This window comes from Bufo gargarizans, chromosome 1, assembly GCF_014858855.1.
Source record: "Bufo gargarizans isolate SCDJY-AF-19 chromosome 1, ASM1485885v1, whole genome shotgun sequence".
In the NCBI taxonomy this organism is placed as follows: Eukaryota; Metazoa; Chordata; class Amphibia; order Anura; family Bufonidae; genus Bufo; species Bufo gargarizans.
The window spans coordinates 227,988,326-228,004,805 of record NC_058080.1 but is presented as its reverse complement, the minus strand read 5'-3'; the positions used below and the strand labels follow the sequence as shown (position 1 = coordinate 228,004,805).

Sequence of the window (16,480 nt, the reverse complement as noted above, 5' to 3'; positions counted from 1 at the left end):
CCTATCCTGTGGATTCATCGACCAGCCCCCTTAAGCTTTAAACATAAACCTGAAAACCCCTTTAAAGAGGTTGTGCGAGAATGGGGGGGACTTGACGGGTAAAGGGAAGATTACTTTCCTGCTTCCCGACGCTGGCTCCTCGCTCCCTCTCCTCCCCGCATGTGATGCTCCGCTGGGCTCCCTCTATATAAACATCTGGTTTAACAAAGCCTGCAGCCAATCGCTGGCCGCATCATGAAAAGTGGTCACATGACACAAGGGGATTGGCTGCAGGCGATGTGAAACCGGATGTTTATATCGCGGGAGACTAGAGGAGCAGCCCAAGCTGGAAGAAGGAGGAGCGGGGAGCCAGGGCCGGGAGGTCTGTCCCCCTTCCCCCTTCCCCCTCCTATTCTTACACAACGCCTTTGAGCTTTCAGGATGCAAGAAAATACAGGTCTCAAACCTAGGAAGACACCGTAATGCTGGCACAACACACAGGCTTTTTGTCGTGTAATATTTGTCATAACTTTGTGATGCTCCATACATAAATAAATCTCTGGCATCGACATAAGTTCACAGGCAGAGAATTTCCTTTACTAAGGGCTGACGACTTTGTGCCACCACTTGCTATGGTCAATGCATCCATCAAATTGTACGGAGTCTGACTTGTGGCCTGCAACAGTTTGATATCCAGTAGAAGTGAATGGGGAATGCCCGGTGTACCACCTTCATTTTAAATCCTAGAGCATGCCTGTAGTAAAACACAATCCATAACTGTTCTTTTCATCTTATTTACTAGAAAAAGTCCAAGCTGAAATTGACTCGGTTATAGGACGTGAGAGGCCTCCATCTCTGACCGACAAGATTCAGATGCCCTTTACAGAAGCCACTATTATGGAGGTGCAAAGAATGACTGTGGTTGTCCCCCTCTCAGTGCCACACATGGCGTCTGAAAGTTCAGGTAAGCCACATTGCTTCTGCACAGTACCCTGCTTTCAGTGTGGAGGAGGTGAGGAACCTATGGTAAACTGAACAAGAAGTTCTCCCTAGGGGTGGCTGCAGGCAGCCCAATACCATAGGCTCGGTATCTCTTCAAAAGGAGCCTATGGACCTAAAACAGCATTATGCTAAAAGATGGGCAGTCACTTTTAGTAGACTGCATATATCAGAAATATGGTGCCAAATATGTGAATGCCAACAGCTCAAGAATGGCAAAGCTAAACAGTAGGGTAGACCTATCGGGCAGGCCTCAGAATGCAGCAGATGAAGTGTTGCAGATACTGCTACTTTCAGAGAACAGCTAGGCATGGTCCAAGAATGCTTGTATTTCACTAAAACTCCATGAATGGGTAAGAAGACTGAGCAGTGATAGCCAATTAGAACATTTTAATTTAACTGGCTGTCCAGGATTTTGATATAGATGACCTATCCTCAGGATAAGTCATCAATATCTGATCAGTGGGGGGTCCCACTACCAGCAACCCCACCAATCGGCTCTGGTGAGCACCATGACCTCTTCCTACACCAGTGACACTACGTTCAGTCCTATTTAAGCACAGCTACTATGCAATGAATGGCATTGTGCTTGGTAAGCTGGGAGGAGGTTGCAGCACACACTGGAGCACCTCTGGCCCTTCAAACATTGGGGGTGCAGAGAGTAAGACCGCAACTGATCAAGTATTGATGATCTAATCTGAAGATAGGCCTTCAATATCAAAATTCCCCCACCCCCCCCAAAAAAACCTTCAAATGCATTAAAGAAAAAAAAGAAAACAATGTTATAACAGAATCAGAGTACACCCTATCGTTCCCCCGCTGCTTCCGTTCAAGTGCCTACCTCATGCCAGCTGGTCTCTACTGCCCGGTCCTGTCTCCACACACAGGTAATAATACCCTGTTAGCCAATCACTGGCAGAGGGGATTCACCTCTAAAGCCAGTGACTGGCTGAGTGGGCATTTCCTGTGTGTTGAGACAGGACCAGAAAGCAAAGACCCACTGGGACCAGGTATCGCTGTATGCTGTATTGCGTCTCCTTTTTTTTTTTTTTTTTTTAAATACCGATTCTGGGGCTTTGCCAACATTAATTCCATGCTGGGTAAGACCTTTAGCATTTTATTTTAGACTGTTTCACCTATCTCTAGAGCAGGGCCACCAAAGTGAACAAGGGCACACTGCGCATGTGCATCCACCATCCGTTCATTTTTATGGGAGTTCCAAATGCTTGGCTATTTCCGGCAGTCCCATAGAAGTGAATGGAGCTGTGGCAGCGCTTGTGCAGTGTGCTCTCCATTAATTTCTATGGGACTTCCAAAAATAGAGTGCTCACTTGGCTATTTTGGGAAATTCTCATGGAAGTGAATAGAGAGCACATGCGCGGTGGGAGCCCAGTCCTAGAGATAGAACCCGCACCTATCTGACACAACCTCTAAGGGTCTTTACCTAGGAAAGGGTTGAAAACTCACTTGTATATCAGGTCTCAACGATGTTGGACTAACAGAATTTTGCTGTATGTTTTTTTTTTCTTTCCAGTGTTTCAGGGATACACTATTCCTAAGGGGAGTGTAGTATTGGCAAATCTCTGGGCAGTACACCGAGATCCAAAGGTGTGGGAGAAACCAAATGATTTCAATCCCAGCAGATTTCTGGATGAATATGGACAGATCCTGAAGAAAGAAGCTTTCATACCATTTGGCATTGGTAAAGACATTTAATAGTTTGTAGTGACTTGTGTGTGTCCCATGCCGTAGTGCCTCCTATGGAGCCGCATTGTCGTGTTGTCTCTTCTATGAGTGTTTGGAAGAGCAGAGCCAGTATGCATGCTGGGAGTAGTAGTTTCACAACAGCTGGAGTGCCGGAGGTGGCCTACGCCTTGTCTATGGCATTGATTGGTTTTGTGGCTGGGGAGAATGGAGGCTCCTAGCTTTAGGCTGCCACTGGATATGTGATAAAAGGGGTGTTCCAGCCAGAAACATTTAACATTTATTTCCATGGTGCAAAAAGAACAGATTGTACTTTTACATCTGCGCTTTTCCTTTCCGCTATTGAGATGCGTCATAGGATCTCAAAAGTGGTGGAAAACGCTTCTGTTTTGTCCCCATTTATTGTCAATAGGGACATAGCTGAACGGAACTGCATTCTGGTGAACTCATTCCGTTCCTTTACATTGCATTGGTTCCCATGACGCACACAAAAGCGCTACAAGCGTTTTTTGAGTGCATAATGGGATACTGATCAAGACGGATCCGTCATGAAACACAATGTAAGTCAATGGTGACTGATACAAAAAAAAAAAGGATCCGGTGCCTATTGACTTACAATAGATTTAGTGGCGGATCCGTCTTGTTAATTTGGGATCTAATACAACCAGAAACCTTCTCAACGGATGCAGACGGTTGTATTATATACCGGATGCGTTTTTGCTGATCCCCTGACAGATCCAGCAAAAACGCAGATGTGAAAGCAGCCTTAAAGAGGACCGGTCATCTCTCCTGAGATGTCGACTTAAATGTATAATTATATTCCCTATGAAATAACATTCTGGAGAATCTACTCTTATCACTCTTGTACTGTACCACTCCTCTGTTATTCTTCCTAGAAATGGATGAATACATTTACAATTCGGATGTTACCATGCCTCCATAGTATATCCATATGCCACAACTGCTGAGATGGAAACCCCCTTTAAAAAAAAAAAAAAAAAAAAAAAGGCCCTGTCTCCTCTCCAGACAATGCTGTTGTAGTAACTACTTGCATTCCCCATCCATTCCTATCACTCTGCTATTTCTACTAGACGTTTATGAATGCAGCTTGCAGCAAAGGTACAGATGGTTGTTACCAGTTGGGGGGGGGGTGTCCCCTGCACAGTCTGACCCCAGCAGCACTGATTGGACAGAGTGAGACACCCCCACTACTGACCCAGCAGTACCCTTACTGCAAACTGCTGCCAATTTATTTGTAAACTTTTAGCCTGTATAGTACAGGATTGGTACAATAATGGGTGATAAGAACAGATGCTCAAGAATTGTTATTACACGAGGAATAGTAGTTCCGATAACAGCCATGTCTGGAGAAGTGACAGGTCCTCTGTAAATCTCCCTCATTTGAGCTCAGTAGTCATGCGGGTGGTCCTAATCGGTCAGTGTCAGCCTGTTCTGTATTACCGTGCCTACACAGATGACTGTCGCTCACAGTAGGACCGCTCAGATTGTGATAGTTTCACATTTGAAAAATATATTCTTTGTGTCTTACAATATCATTATTTTTTTTCAGGTCGTCGGGTCTGTATGGGTGAACAGTTGGCCAAGATGGAGCTGTTCCTGATGTTTGTCAACCTGCTGCAGTCTTTCACTTTTTCGTTTGCTAGTGACACATTTCAGCCGATGCTGGAGGGACGGTTTGGCTTGACTCTTGCGCCGTACCCATTTGATATCAAGATTGTTAAAAGATGATTGAAACCAGATATGTAATCCATACATTTAGCCTGAGCTTTTTAGAAAGATTGGTCCAAAACATTACAACTACAGTCCCAGGACAACCAAAGATTGCGGAATTCTTAGTCTTTGCTCCTACAACCTTATGTAGAACGCACACAGTTATTCCCTTAGCGGTATGTGGCTCATTTCCCGGTTCAGACACATTCAGCCTTTTATAATGAACATCACTAGACTTCTGGGCCCTTCTGCATCTTGAACAGAGCACAGCACTTTCCTTATTGACAGTTAGAATAGCCCCTTGAATGTCCTGATGACCTCCTCCAAACCATAAAAGAATCCAAGCCCTTCACCCTTTAATGACCCTAAGGCTGTACTGTATGAACACTTGACCTGCTGTTAGGTCACGGTAAGGCTACGTGCAAATCTGCAGCATAGGTTCCAGCAGGAGCCTCCATCACAGGATGAAATACTGCTGCATACAGTGGTATGTCATCTGGAAAATGCCTGTACCCCATTATAGTGAATGGAATTCAGCGGGCATCGGCAGTTTATGGCATATGCTGGATCTGGCGATTTTCGGTATACCAGAATCTAGGTACAAGTGTGCACCTAGTCTAAGGGGGGGGGGGATTATTAAGCAATTTATGCCACTTTTCTGGCATATAAAAGTTGAAAGTTTTGGTGCTTGCCGTATTTTGGGCTAAAATGGCCACTATTTTACTTGCCATTTACTATACTTGCTGAAATTGGTGTTACCTGTAGCAGAAATCTTCTAATTTCTGGCGTATGGACAGACAAAGATGCAACTAATCTTTTAAGAGGCGTGCTCCACTAATAGATTTGGCACATCTTAGTCCAATTCTGTTTTAGGACTGGCTTCTGAAGTGCCAGCATCAGTAACGTTTCCTCATTGCTGTGCTAACAGTAGCTTGTATCATAATGACACGGAGCAGTTTGTACTAGCATGAAGGAATATGCTAAAGATATAAAATAGTAATCCTTTAATGGGATTTAAAAAAATAAATTTTAATGAAATAAAAAATACATTTTAATCAAATAGAAAATGTAAAAAAACTTGATTATTTAGTGTATAAGTACATTCTCTTCTGCATATATTAAAATAGAACCGCATAAGGCTACTTTCACACTTGCGGCAGTGTGATCCGGCGGGCAGTTCCGTCGTCGGAACTGGCCGCCGGATCCGCCGATCTGCTGCTGCCTGAAAGCATTTGTGAGACGGATCCGGATGCAGATCCGTCTCACAAATGCATTGCAAGGACGGATCCGTCTCTCCGCTTGTCATGCGGACCGACGGATCCGTCTTGTACATTTTTCTCATTTTTACCGATATGCGCATGCCGGAACGACGGATCCGGCATTCCAGTATTCTGAATGCTGGATCCGGCGCTAATACATTCCTATGGGGAAAAATGCCGGATCCGGCGTTCAGGCATGTCTTCAGTTTTTTTGGCCGGAGAGAAAACCGTAGCATGCTGCGGTTTTCTCTTTTGCCTGATCAGTCAAAACGACTGAACTGAAGACATCCTGATGCAAACTGAACGGATTACTCTCCATTCAGAATGCATGGGGATATGCCTGATCAGTTCTTTTCCGGTATAGAGCCCCTGTGACGGAACTCTATGCCGGAAAAGAAAAACGCTAGTGTGAAAGTACCCTTAACATAAAGAATTTATCAGGTTATCCAGTGTGAAACTGGCAGACTAGATGGGCCAAATGGTTCTTATCTGCCGACACATTCTATGTTTCTAAAACTTGAATGGCAGAATTTTTTTCTATATTTTGTAATTCAAGACATAATATAAATTACGTACTCATTTGTATGTATACCCCAACCGGGAAAAAATCTATTTCTCTTGCAAACAAATTCACAGAGGGATTACCTTTTAAAATGTAACCTTTCATAGTTAAATTTAGAAGGCTTTATATGTAGTTAGAAATGATGATGATGATGATGATGATGCACTAGGCAGGATAAGGAAATGGACTAACTTGCCCTGGTAAAGGTGATCCCGCACAGGAACCTATACTGTGTGGTCCCCAGTGAGAGACATTGCCATGCGACCAACAGAAGATGTCAAGAAGAAAATGTCTCCCACTTAAACCAAGGCCTGTTGGCTGCTGAAATGCAGAGAGACCAAAAAAAGAGTTGGTCATGAAGGCCCAAAAAGGCCTGGACATTAACGGGGTTAGCCACTTTATAGAAAACTTCTACCATCTCAACACTATCCAAGGAAACCCCAAGCTCCCTCATGACTTACCTACTTATCTAAGCAACCCATTTTGGTGTCACCAGCAGTCCATGGTGTGTAAACAGTGGATACTGGTGGCCATCATGTCCATGACTATCAAGATGGCGGTGGTCACAATTTACCCACGTAACCGCTGCCCTGGGCGCTTCCTCTTCTGTGCTTGCATAAGGTATTAAGCTCCTGTGCAGATACGGCAGCACACGTGCAGAAGAGGATACACCCAGGGCAGCAGTCACATGGGTAAATTATGTGACTGCCATCTTGGTTGCCATGGACATGATGACCACCAGCATCCGTGACCGCTGCCGACAGTGACTACCTGGAAAACTGCCACTTAAAATTGGATACAATGGGGGAAAGAGAATGAATCAATGTCTCTCTGGGAGTCATGGACATATATCGTAACCTTATATACTGAAAATATGTATTTTTGTAACTGTCATTTTGATACGATACTCATATTCAGTCTGTTATATTCTTACTGTTTATTTTAATAAGGGTTCTTCTATCTGAACTGTCAGTATGAGCTAAGGAAAAATGTCCATGGTCCACGGTCAGGTATCAGTTATGGATGTGGCCTTTTGCCAGCATGCCTACTGCATTATCTCAACTATGCAACACTGGAGATATGCGAGTTATCAGCTTGGGTGGGGTACTGGCTCTCCTCTCCTTAAAGAGACCAGTCCTTTATAGAGACTTCATGGGAAGATAATATGCAAAGAGATATCTCCCAGGGAAAGAGAACAATCTAGCTAGCTCCACCTTCTTGATGTGGCTCCCTATTAGTCAAAGTCTGACTTTTCAACAGGCCTGGGGAGGACCGGACATTGGAAAGTAGCCAATCCAGAAATCCATCCATAGACCTCTCTTCAAGCTTTGTCATTCACAAATGTACAATGTTCATGCCACAGAGCAGAATTTGCACAATCTGGCCTGCATTATAACCTTGTCGAACCTAGCAGGCTACCGTGTAGTAATATAATTGTGCGTTTTCATGAAAACGCTTGCTTTAGGAGTAATTTCTGAAAAATGCTACAACGTGGCAATATGCAGGTATCAGTGCAATTTCCAAAGGACGTAATGCTGCAACTAAATATCACTTTTCTAAGAATGGAGAAGATTTGAACTGCCTGTGGAAGACTCCTGATCACCAACTCCATCAAGTACAGCATTGCTTATATCCAGCTTCTCTGCAGTGTACTGCCCAATGCATAATGTGCACAGATCTGTTGTAAGTACCATGATAGTTGTATGCATTGTCTGCACTTCTATGTTGCAGTTGACATTAGGCAGATGTCTGAAAGCACTTGGACAATCCTTTTACTTAAAGGGGCTCTCCGGTTTAATAATTTTTTATTTTTATTCTACAAACATATTTTGCCCCATACGCCTGTTTTCATGCCAGAACTTTCCTTCCAGTCTTCTCAGAATCACTGCATCCTGGCAGGATGTTTACATGCAGAACTTCCTGTTTTCATCTGCTTCCTGCTGGGTTTTCTAACTATACCCAGCATGCTTTGCTCTGTAATGTTTCACAGGGCTTGCTCCACCTAGCAGAGGGGTTTGAATACTGTGTGGCAGGCAGAGCGAGTCATCCTGCCTAGATGAAATGATGCAGCGAGCAGGAGAAGGAAAGTGCTGATATGAAAGGTATATGGGGCAGTATGAGCAGATAAATTCATTATGAAACTGGAGAACCCCTTAAAGCTCGCCATACACAATTAGATTATTGTCGGTTGAATTCTCCAATCTAATGTGTATGGGGGTGTTCCGACTTTCTGCCTGATGGCAGATGTTGGGACAAAGAAGGATCGGGCTGTTGGAATTCATCATGCCCAGATGTTTTGATCTTGGGGAAAAATAGCTGCTACCAGAGGTGTCTGGCAGCGGATTACTCCCCTCTCGGCATTCAGAACACAACCTAGCTGAACATGCATGTATGCGGAGGTTGAGTAGAGTGGTGGTCGAGCATGTGCAATGCTACTCCATTTAAAGTCAATGAGCCTGATAGAGGTAGCCAAGTACAGCAGTCAGGAATCGGACGCCCACCATAATTGTACTTCCGATCATGCCTCGGCCTTACAGCTTTGCTGTCAGTCACTTTATCTATACAGTAATATAACTGGAGTAAGACTGAAACCTTGCACTAAAGTAATAATGCTGCTATGAATAAAATGTCCCCCTGACATATCAGTGCAAAGAAATAACCAAAATGATTGCTTGTCTCTGACGTGTACATACGTGTATGAGTTTCTACTGCTTTTACAATGGTGTTTCCTTTTCTAATAATGAAAATAAATATGATTAATAGACGAGTGTGTCTTATTGGCATGTGTTCAGAGTGGGGGGGATTTATGAGGCGGTCTAGAAGAAGAACCGTCTTTGTTGCCCATATAAACCAGTTAATTTCATATTCTGCTGTTGTAAAATGAAAGCTGAGCTGTAATTGGTTGGTATGGGCAACAAAGACAGGGTTTTTTTCTTCTAGACTTTTATAAATCTGCCCCATTATATGTTTCCTAATGTGTTGCTTTGGACCTAAAGAACATGTTCAGAATATGAATTCCCTATGTAATCAAATCAGATTTTATTTTCTAGGGCTTCTGCTCCACAATAAGGTGCCCAAAATGAAGCTTTATTCACATCACATAGTGAGGTGCTGTGAATTCAACTTTCCTATCCATTTCCTAGCTAGCTATCAGGGACAACTACTGAAGCTCCCTTATCCGTTTTTTATTATAATATTTTATTTTCATTTAGTTCCAAAATGGCCTTTTGTTCTGACCGTGGTGTTAGCATGTCCAGTGGAGTGATTTATCAGTTATAATAATAATTTTTATATAGTGCCAACATATTCTGCAGGGGCTCATGTACAAAGACTCATAAATAACATAGCAACAGACATGTCAATAATTAAGAGGAATGAGGGCCCTGCTTTCAAGAGCTTACAATCTATGAGGGGAAAGGGGTGACACAAAAAGTGCTTGTTTTGTACAGCGGTCTAGTCATCTTGGGAAAATAGGGGAGCAGATATTGTCTGGTGACTGGTTCATGCAGTTTTATATCTGTAGTGCTTCTGGATGCATGGGTCTGGTGGAGAGTTTGGTGGAGGAGAACTGGTGCAGCTCAGGAGAAGTCTTGGAGCTGGGAGTGAGAGGTTCGGATTATAGAGGATGTCCGTTGTAAGTCGTGTGTAGAGCATGGGTAGGGTGGTAGAGATGAGGGAAGAGTTGTAGGGGGTGTAGCACTGTGGAAGAGCTTTGTGGGTGAGGACAAGCAGTTTAAATTGGATTCTATACTGTATGGGCAACCAGTGCAAAGAGTGGCACAGAGTGGAGGCATCGGAGTAGTGGTTAGACAGATAGGTGACCCTGGCTGCTGCAATAAAGATAGATTGGAGACGGTAAAGTCTGGTGAGAAGCAGGCCAATTAATAGTGAGTTACAGTAATCGAGGTGGGAATGGATTAGGGCAACAATGAGAGATATTGTTGTTTCCATAGTGAGAAAAGGGGCGGATTCTAGAGATGTTTTTGAGGTGCAGGCAACATAAACAGGCAAGAGATTAAATATAGAGGGTGAAGGAAAGATCAGTGTCAAACATAACACCGAGACAGCGGGCGTGCTGCCTAGGAGTGATGGTGGAGCCACACACTGAGATGGAGATATCTGGTTTAGGTAGGTTAGTAGATGGAGAGAACGCAAGAAGTTCAGTTTCATATATATATATATATATATATATATATAGAGAGAGAGAGGACATGATGTTAGCGAAAGCGGAAAGACAGTCACTGAAGTTCTGTAATACAGTAGGGGTGATGTTGGGGGATGAAGTGTATAGTTGGGTGTCATCAGCATAGAGATGGTATTGGAAACCAAATCTGCTGATGGTCTGTCCAATTGGGGATGTGTAGAGAGCACCAAGGACTGAACCCTGAGGAACCCCAACAGCAAGAGGGAGAGGAAGTGGAGCCAGTAAATGATACACTGAAAGAGCGATCAGAGAGATATAAAGAAGACCAGGACAGAGAGTGTCCTTTCGGCCGATAGATTGGCACATGGTGAGTAGGAGATGGTGGTCTACAGTGTCAAAAGCTGCAGAGATGTCAAAGAGAATGAGCAGAGAGTAGTCACTATTGCATTTTGCTGTCAGGAGGTCATTTGTCACTTTGGTGAGGGCAGTTTCAGTAGAATGTAGGGTGCGGAAACCAGATTTTTATGGATCAAGGAGAGAATGAGTAGAGATAGCGGATGAGGTGAGAGTAGACCTGATGCTCCAGGAGTTTTGAGATGAAGGGAAGATTGGAGACTGCTCTGTAGTTAGGACGGGTCAAAAATGTTTTTTTTGTTTGGTTTTTAATAATGAAGTAATGATGGAGTGTTTAAAAGAGGAGGGAAATACACCAGAAGAGAAAGCGGTTGAAGATTTTTATTATGTGAGTGGTGACAGACAAAGATAGAGACTGGAGTAGGTGTGAGGGAATGGGATCAGAGGTGCATGTTCTAGGAAGAGTACAGAAATGAGCACATTTTTCAAAACTTCAATTCGTCCGATTTTTTTTTTATTTTTTTTTTTAAATTTGCTTCTATCTGAATTTATTCGCAGAGAATCGCGTTAAAAAAACTGCTATTTCCTGGCTGCAGAGAGCCTGTATAGTGGTGTAGAACACTGTGCCTTGCAGTTACACATGTAGGGAGTCTGCTGTGGTAGTGAAACAATACTGCGAGTCAGTATAACATGCAGATGACAGGCGTCGCTCTTAGAATCACTGCACACTTCACTTATTTGGGCAGTCACGGGGCCAAAACTGACCAAATAACTCAAGTATGAACTCAGCCTTACAGGTCAATGTTAACATCAAGAAGAAGCGCACTCCTTTTACGACATCAGCTGATTCCACATAGATGTCTACAGAACCTGTTCTATTAAACACTTATATAAGTAGAGCCCCCGGACAGAGTGGAGAGGGTGTCAGCAGTAAGGTTGTGTTGACGTTACAGATTATTTTGCCCTTCCTTTGATTGGTCAGAACATTAACCCCCCAAAAATGGATCCTGTCTGTTGAGCATCCGCCTTCATGCGGTCAGCATTTGGTTAGTAGTAATCCATCAGTATTGCTAATGCCAAAAAAACAGGAGTGGATCCAAAACAAAGATGACCGAGTCAACCATTTAAGAACCGCTGGGTTGCTGGTCAAAATACGATCGCTTGATGACACCGGAAGCTCAGGCCTCTCGCTGTAACTCCTGCTGCCCCCTTACTCTGCTGCGACCTTTGCCTGCGCCAGAAACATTTAGGCCTCTGCCACTCGCCTGTCTCTGTCTGACATACTGTTAGATCAAATCTAAAATGGGAAGCTGTGTGTATGTCCGCTAAAGTAATCTGCACCGTCGCATTTACCTATCACGAAATTTGGCACACATGTACATCAGGTGTCCGGGAAGGTTTTAGACCAGGTCTCAGCTCTCTAGGACGTACCGTTCCTGAGATATTCCCCAAAAATGCATTAGCCAATAGAAGCTTGGTCACATGACCCTTATCAGCCAATAGACGCTCCAGCCTGCACATTCAGTTTTACTCCAGGTTCCCATAACAACTCAGCCATTTTTCTTCACTGCTGTAGGTGAGCTTTAAAGAAAATCTGTCACCAGGATAATCGCTATTATAGTAAAGCCTTGGTCTAATAGCACTTAATACCTTATTATATGCCTTTGTTCCAGCAATAGATGTTTCTATCCTCTGAAAATCCAGTTTATTTGGTATGCAAATGAGCCAGTAAGGTGCCCCCTGCCACAATGTGTCCACCCTCAAAAGACTAAAAACCCCGCCCCAGGTCCCACTAAACCACACCCTTTATCTGGTTAGACCACGCCCCCTCCTACTCCTGAGCCGACGGAGATTGAAAAAAATGCAGTTAAAATCAACTTCATTCAGCTGCAGAGGAGGGAGGGTGACTTTCTCCCTGCAGCTCACACTCAGACAGAACAGTGCTGCTGTATGAGAGTGAGCTGTTCAATAGGACACGCCCCTGACCACTCTTCAACCAACTGAGATTGAAAGAAATGGTTCAAAATCATCTTCTAGGTCTGCTAAGCCACGCCCTGATCTGGTTAGACCACGCCCCTCAACTCCTTAGCCGATGGGAATTGAAAAAATGAAGGTAAAAATCAACTTCTGTCAGCTGCAGGGGTGGGAGCGATGGTGACTTTCTCCCTGCAGCTCACACTCAGACAGCACAGTGCTGCTGTATGAGAGTGAACTGTTCAAAAGGACACGCCCCAATCCAGTAAAGCGGGCACTGTCAAGGGGATGGTATGCTGTGAAAGTCACTGTTAAAGGGGAAGGCTGCTGTAAAGGTCAAAGTTAAGGGGGTGGGCTGCTGTGGATTTCCAATTTTAAGGGACGGGGCACTGTGGGGGTGGGGGGCAGTGTTAAGGGGTGGGCGGCTGTGGAGGTGACTGTTAAGCGGGCGGGGTGCTATAGATGTCACTGTTATAGTGGATAGTGTTGATATATTTTAACGACACACACAAACATTAAATGAAATAGATTAAATATACCCGAGCGAAGCTGGGTCCTTCAGCTAGTAAATAAATAAAAAAGAAATTAAAACACCCCAAAAACGTCTGTAATTTTCTCACTTCACCACACAACGGCAAATACTTTTTTTTGTGCCACTAATACATGCAAAAAAGGGCTTCAGAACATATAACTACCGCTGAAAGGCAAATATCTTTTTCTTTTTTCGACTTATACACTCCACAAAAGGCTTTAGAACATTATAACTGCACTGCTGAACGGCAAATAGGCCCCTGTTAAATAAATATATATATATATATTTATTTAAAAGAAAAAATCAGATCTCCCTACCCCCACACTGCAGGCGCGGAGATCGGGTGGATGTTCTGTAGTTAGCAGCGCTTGCGCACTGGGGCGTAATTTTTCCCTACCCTAAGGCTGGTGAGGCTCTCCGGCGCAGGCGCAGTGTCCAGCTGGTACTCCGCTGTGAGATTTCCCTAAACCATCGTTTTGCGCATGCGCAGATCGGCACAACTACGGCGTCATTTCCGGTGCGACCGGAAGTTACGAGGTAGGGAAATCTCACGAAGTAGGGTAATGTAACGTTACAGGGGCCACCCTATAAGGTAACACCCTAAGTAGACTTTTGCAAAACTGATGAAAGGTCCTCTTTAAAATCCATAAAGTGTATGTAAAAAGCTACGCGTTTCGATTAACCCATGTCGTCCTTCATCACGGCATATCATATAATGTGCACACGTCATATTTAAAGGAAAAAACACGGGGATTCAATAAATTGGAAAGAGGAGACACCCCCCTCAAATCCAATTTCATTAGCACATTCAAAATAACCCAATTTAACCCTTTGTTACATAAAAGAAAATAACATGTTTAAATTGTTTTTTTTTTTTTTGAATGAGCTAATGAAATTGGATTTGAGGGGGGGTGTCTCCTCTTTCCAATTTATTGAATCCCCGTGAGCGAATCGGCGTCGCATGGAACATCCAAAGTCGATTCGCATAATACTTTGAATACTGTACCGTACAGTAGTAGAATGTATTGGCTCCTATGAGCCGCAGTTATTACTTTGCAAAGTTTTGTGAGACTTTGCATAATAACTTCATAAATTAATTTCTACTGTAAAAAAATCGGCATTCGATTAAACAACTTGACAACCGTTTTAAAACTGCAATCCGAAGTCAGCTTCACTACCAGTTGGTGCCAAAGCCGACTTCAGATCCCAGTTTTCAAATGTTTTTCCAGTTATAATTGTTCTTCACCCAAGTCTTGCGAGACTTCAGACATAACGAATTTCACCTCCGTAAAGCCCATACAGCATTCAAATGAAGCGACTTCAGATCTATGATCCGAAACGTGCTTTGCTCAACCCTAGTATATACGATACACTGCACTCATTTGCCATGACATGCCATTAGAGAATCGCTCTGTCCCTGCTGGTGACAGGCGGCCAGGGCCGGCGCTACCATAGAGGCAAGGGGGGCAATTGCCCCCGGGCCCCCGCTCCTTAGGGGGCCCCTAGGGCCGGCCCGGCCTTACTATTATCTTGTCACAACTGTCTGACAAATTGTCAGACAGTTGTGACTTGCGTTGCGTCACACTCACACCAGGACCAGATAGTGGCAGTGCTGGACTCTGCGGGCTGCCGCCGGCGCCGCGCGGCAGCCGGCAGTAATGTAATTAATAACTCACTTTGGGCGGCAGTGTGGTCTGAAGAGGCCCCCCGCCGGGCGCGCAGGTGGCTGCTGACTGTGCCTGCGCCGCTGCTTCTGTCTCTTTAAGAGATTCAGGACTGTCTGGAGGCTGGAGCAGTAGCGGCATGCACGGCACAGGCAGGCACGTCTGCCACAGGCTCCGCCCCCTCGCACAGAGCAGGAGGCAGGCATTGGCAATGAGAAGGAGAAGAAAGAAGGAGAAGAAAGAAAGGAGAAGAAAGAAGGAGAAGAAAGGAGAAGAAAGAAGGAGAAGAAAGAAAGTCAAGCGGATACAGATTGTTGGATACCACTGGCATTTGCCAGCCACAGCCCAGTGTGACAGCAGCGCCAGGGAAGGCCCGCCGCCCCCAGCCAAGTTCCAGTCTGGTAGATTCATAATTCATTGGTTAGGGTACTTTAACACTTGCGGCAGGCTGGTCTCCCTGTCGGATCCGGCCTTCTGCTGTTTCGCCGTATCGCTGCTCCGTCCCCATTGACTATAATGGGACGGGGGCTGAGCTCTGGCGCAGCACAGTGGTGCACGAAAGCCGCCGGACTAAAAAGACCTGCATGTCCGACTTTTTAGTCCGGCGGCTTTCGCCGTGAACTGCCGTGCTGCGCTGGAGCTCAGCCCCCGTCCCCATTATAGTCAAAAGGGACGGAGCAGCGGAAGGACGGATCCGACAGGGAGACCAGCCTGCCGGATCTGTCCTGCCGCAAGTGTGAAAGTAGCCTTGTTTTGTTGTTGTTAATGAATCCATGATCCATCCATTCCCAGTGTTTCCCACTCACTGACTTACTTTGTCCGGCATCATCTCACCCGTCCGGGCTGTCCCAGTGTACTACTAGCCCGGCCTGCGGCCCTGGTTCTGTTTGTGTTTGGAGTCAGTTGGACTGGAGAAATGTGCATTTGGGGGGGGCAGTTACTGGTACTACCCGTAACTGCCCCATCCCTCCCCCAAATGCACATTTCTCCAGTCCAACTGTCCAAACAGAACCAGGGCGGGCTAGTATACTGGGACGGGTGAGATGGTGCCTGGGATGGATGGATCCGATCCAGTTTAATCAACCAACCTACCAGTAACTGGTTGATTAAACTGGATTGTGATCCATCCCAGTCTGGTAGGTTGGTTGATTAAACTGGATCGGATCCATCCCAGGCACCATCTCACCAGTGCCAGTGTACTAGCCCGCCCTGGTTCTGTTTGGAGTCAGTTGGACTGGAGAAATGTACATTTGGGGGGACGTTAAAGTCAGCAAGTATCATGGGGGGGCCCCTTATTGTTTTCCGCCCCAGGGCCCCATTTTGCCTAGAACCGGCCCTGCAGGCGGCACAGGTCTACTGCCCTCAGAGGACAAGAGCCAGCTCAGGCTGCTGCAGATCCCTGGGCAAGAGGAGGATGGGGGTTATGCGCTCAAGACAGTCCCCCTCCTAAGTGTACATGTGTATCTGGCACAAATCACTCCCTATGTAGAAGAGCAGGAAGCTTTCTGCTACATAAAGCTGTCTTCTTCAGCCACGTGACTCAGAGATGTCACGTGACCAGGTCCAGTCAACAGGTCC

General features: G+C 45.0%; 1 protein-coding gene across 1 annotated transcript in view; it reads left to right on the top strand.

Annotated features, from left to right (window-relative positions):
* The window catches only part of LOC122943901 (cytochrome P450 2U1), a 44,277-nt gene extending 38,656 nt beyond the window's left edge, over positions 1 to 5,621 (top strand). The window contains exons 3-5 of the mRNA XM_044302014.1: positions 782 to 943; positions 2,513 to 2,680; positions 4,253 to 5,621. Of these exons, the coding sequence (XP_044157949.1) occupies positions 782 to 943; positions 2,513 to 2,680; positions 4,253 to 4,431 (509 nt within the window). The 3' untranslated portion in view covers positions 4,432 to 5,621. The remainder of the gene's footprint in view (positions 1 to 781; positions 944 to 2,512; positions 2,681 to 4,252) is intronic.
* Positions 5,622 to 16,480: the final 10,859 nt, after the last annotated feature.